The 3,640-nt window shown below is 49.8% G+C and overlaps 1 protein-coding gene across 1 annotated transcript; it reads left to right on the top strand.

Moving 5' to 3' along the window:
* The first annotated feature begins 468 nt into the window (after window positions 1-468).
* On the top strand, window positions 469-3,255 carry JUNB (JunB proto-oncogene, AP-1 transcription factor subunit). Its single transcript, XM_086959104.1, has one exon. The coding sequence runs from the start codon at window positions 932-934 to the stop codon at window positions 1,835-1,837; it is 906 nt and encodes a 301-aa protein (XP_086815230.1). The 5' UTR covers window positions 469-931; the 3' UTR covers window positions 1,838-3,255.
* The last annotated feature ends 385 nt before the right edge of the window (window positions 3,256-3,640 follow it).

Here is a 3,640-nt window from a genome sequence, read left to right as displayed (position 1 = left end):
TGCAAAGTTCTGTACACTATATTATTCATTAGCCTCGTTCCCGAGTTCATGTAAGTTGTTGTAACGTACAGCAGCCATGTCCTCGGGTGTTTCCATGTATGTAGATGCTATCCTCGTGTGGGAAGTAGGGTTGGTGCGGAAGCTGAAGTCCTTGCTCTCCTCACAGCCCCCTCTCCTGCTCCTCCACTTTTCCCCACCCTTCACCCCAGGCCATGTTTACCAGGAGTGCACGCGCTTCCCGGCACCGACGTCACAACCCCCACGCCTCTACACCCCACTCCCTCCTACCTCCGTAGCTCTAATTGGTCGCGCGTTGACACTGCGCGCGCCGGGAGAGGAACACCGCGAACCAATGAGAGTCAGGGGCGCGCGCTTCCGCCGACTGCTGTGAAGGACGGGCACAGTGGAGGGGCGCGGCCTGTGCAGGTCTGGCCTATATATAAAGCAGGCTGTGGCTGTTTGTAAGAATATTTAAAGCTGCTGCTAAAGCGAGCTGCCGATCTTGCTGCCATTCGGCCAACTCTCGCAAGAATCAACAGTTGACTGCTGCTAAACATTCAGGATCCTCAAACTGCATCCTTTGGTGTTTCTTGTCTGCATTTTCAAGTCTCTGTCCTGCAATTTCAGGGACACCAACCCGACAACATCGGAGACCATCCTGGAGCCTCAATCCTGAGAAGTGCCCTGTCTGATTCACCAGGATTCTTCTGCTTGCATCACCAGATGTTTTCTTCTTGCTTCGCCAAAGGTCTACAGCTTGCATTCACTGGGCACTGCTGACTGTATCGGCCCTATATCCACGCCACTAAAGTACCTCTGGGCACTGCTGACTGTATCGGCCCTGTATCCACGCCACTAAAGTACCTCTTGTGATTGACAATCCGGCACAATTCTGTCCATCCTCAAGTGTTCTAGCCAACCAGGCCTCTCTATGTGCACCAAGATGGAGCAGCCTTTCTACCACGATGACTCTTTTTTGCCTGGCTATGGGCGCAGCTCAGAACCAGTCCCCTCAGACCTCAAGATTCTTAAGGCTAGTTTGGGCCTCAACCTGTCTGACCCTTACCGGGGAAGTGCGCTGAAGGGCCACCGGGGTGGTGAAGAAGGCATGGGCTACTTTGGCTCAGATGGTGGTGCAGCAGCCTCGCTGAAGCTGGCATCACCTGAACTGGAGCGTCTTATCATACAGAACAGCAATGGTGGGGTCATCACCAGCCCAGGACCTGGTCAGTACTTCTACACTCGTGGTGTGACTGAGGAGCAGGAGGGATTTGCGGATGGCTTTGTCAAGGCCCTGGATGATCTGCACAAGATGAACCACATGACTGCCCCACCCAATGTCTCAATTGGTGGGAGCCACTACAATCTGCCACAGCAGCAGGAATCACCAGTCTATGCCAATTTGGGCAGCTTCCACACTCCTGCTCCAGGTGCAACAAGTTACCCCACGGCCACCATCAGCTACTTGCCACAGCCGCACTATGCCACCTCTACCTTCAAGGAAGAGCCACAGACTGTGCCTGACAGCCTACGTATCCATGACTGCTCCAGCAGTAGCCCACCCGTTTCACCGATCAACCTAGAGGACCAGGAGCGCATCAAGGTGGAGCGCAAGAGGCTGCGCAACAGGCTGGCAGCCACCAAGTGCCGCAAACGCAAACTGGAGCGCATTGCCCGTCTTGAAGACAAGGTGCGGGCACTGAAGAATGAGAACAGTGGCCTACAGAGTGCTGCTGGCCTGCTGCGTGAACAGGTGGGGCAGCTCAAGCACAAGGTCCTTAGCCACGTGCAGAGTGGCTGCCAGTTACTCCTTTCTGCGAAGATGCAGCCCTTTTAAAGAAGCCCTATTGAAGGGGAAGTGAAACAGTGCCCTCGTTGGGGATGAGGAGCAAGAGACCGAGACATCACTCTCTGTTGGTGCAGGGGCAGAAGAAACCCTGTGTCTCTTCAACCCCTGAAAGACTGAGCACTTGGTTCAAGGGGATGACAGGACTCTGACAACGTATGTCCTTTCTTCTTGGCAACAAAGACCGGCAAGCCCAGCATTATTGAAACTGTGAGGCACAAATCCTGCTGCAACCACCAATTTCTGTTGCACCAACAAGGCTGGCCCTTGTTCTTATAGTGGAAGAACTTTAACCCAGAGGAAGTTGTCACCCATGTCCTCACCTTAGCTGAAATCAAGACTGAGCTAAGTAGACACTGAGATGACTGTGCTCATAACAGGTGGGCAGGGAATGCCACTGCATCCACAGGTCTTGGCTACGGCACTTGCGCACCAGAATCAAGCAGGGCGTCTCCTCTCTTCGGTAGTGACCAAGACTGTACAAGAACTATTGTCAGAGAAATGACTGAGACTTTTATTCCAATGGCACGATTCCTACTACCACCACCATCTACAGATGCACTGACTGGGCAAATTCCCCCACTCCTTTGCTACAAACGACTTAGTATATAAGGGGGGGGGGGTCCCACACAGCCTCAGACCTCATCAGTGATGGGTTCAGTGCCTCAGCACCCTATGAAGACAGAAAGGAGTATGGGAACCCTGTCACAAGTGGGAGTCATTACCCGGGAAGCTGGAACTTTCCCTTGTAGCCATGGAACTGAGTACAGAAAAGAACAGTCTTATTTCTTGCGTTATCATAGAATGGACACTGAGAAAATCATAAGGGACGTGAACCTTATTCTGTGTGATGTATTGGTCCAAGCTGGGCTGTATTGACCGGTTCAGCCCCTTAAGGGGAAGAGGAATCCCCCATCGAAGGGGACCGAGCCTACGTTCTTAAAAAGTTTACAGAAAGGAGCCTTCCACGCTCCTTGGTATGTGTGTCTATGTTTGTACAGATGTTGTGTCCTCTGCAGGCACCAGAAGACATTCATGTTGATTTATTTTATTAAATGTATATTTCAAAGAATTATATTTAAGGGAACTGTGTATTAGCTGGAAGATGCACTTCCTGGTACTTTTGTTCTGTTTGCGAGATGGGAATAAGGCATAAAGTGTAAAAATATGAAATTATTTGAAAGGGACCATTTTTGTTAAAAAAATAAAAAAGCACTGAATGTAACAAAACAGTTATTTTCGAAGCCCTTGGCTTTGAACAACGAGCAAGCACGATGAAACGTTATGTCTCCCTTCTAGCCAACAGACTTGGGGATTGTGTATATTTTTGACTTTGAACTGCTGTTTTTTTAAGTTGTCTGACTTATGATAAATTGAATATTTAAGTAAAACCTGATGTTTGTGATATACTCTCGACTCTGCGTTTTATTCTTGTAATGTCCGGGAAAGGGGACGGGTTGGCTGTAAAGTGCTGCAGTTGAAGGAGAAACGCTGCGTGTAACGTCTTGCGATCCATTAAAATGTAATTAGTTTTTTCTTACTGGGGGCGTGGGGGTGGGAGTATTCTTATGCCTGGCGCTCCTATTATATAAAGCGTATTCCAATGTAAAGGGTGAAGTAAATACAATACAGCAGTCTTGCTAGTGATGACCCCAATACAGCGGTATGGGCGCTAGTAAAGGATTGAGACGTAAACATATACAACAAGATAGTGAGCACTTCACATATGTTGGGGGGGGGGGGGTGTAGCGATGGGGATGGAGACCAGTAAACGGGTTTGAGGTCGACACAGAC

The sequence above is a fragment of the Lissotriton vulgaris genome, chromosome 1_1, assembly GCF_964263255.1.
Source record: "Lissotriton vulgaris chromosome 1_1, aLisVul1.2, whole genome shotgun sequence".
Taxonomy (NCBI): domain Eukaryota; kingdom Metazoa; phylum Chordata; class Amphibia; order Caudata; family Salamandridae; genus Lissotriton; species Lissotriton vulgaris.
Note: the sequence above shows the minus strand (reverse complement) of the source record. Positions and strands in the feature narration are given on the sequence as shown.

Coding starts and splice junctions, on each gene's coding strand:
- JUNB (XM_086959104.1), top strand. CDS start 932: ATGTGCACCAAGATGGAGCAGCCTTTCTACCACGATGACTCTTTTTTG.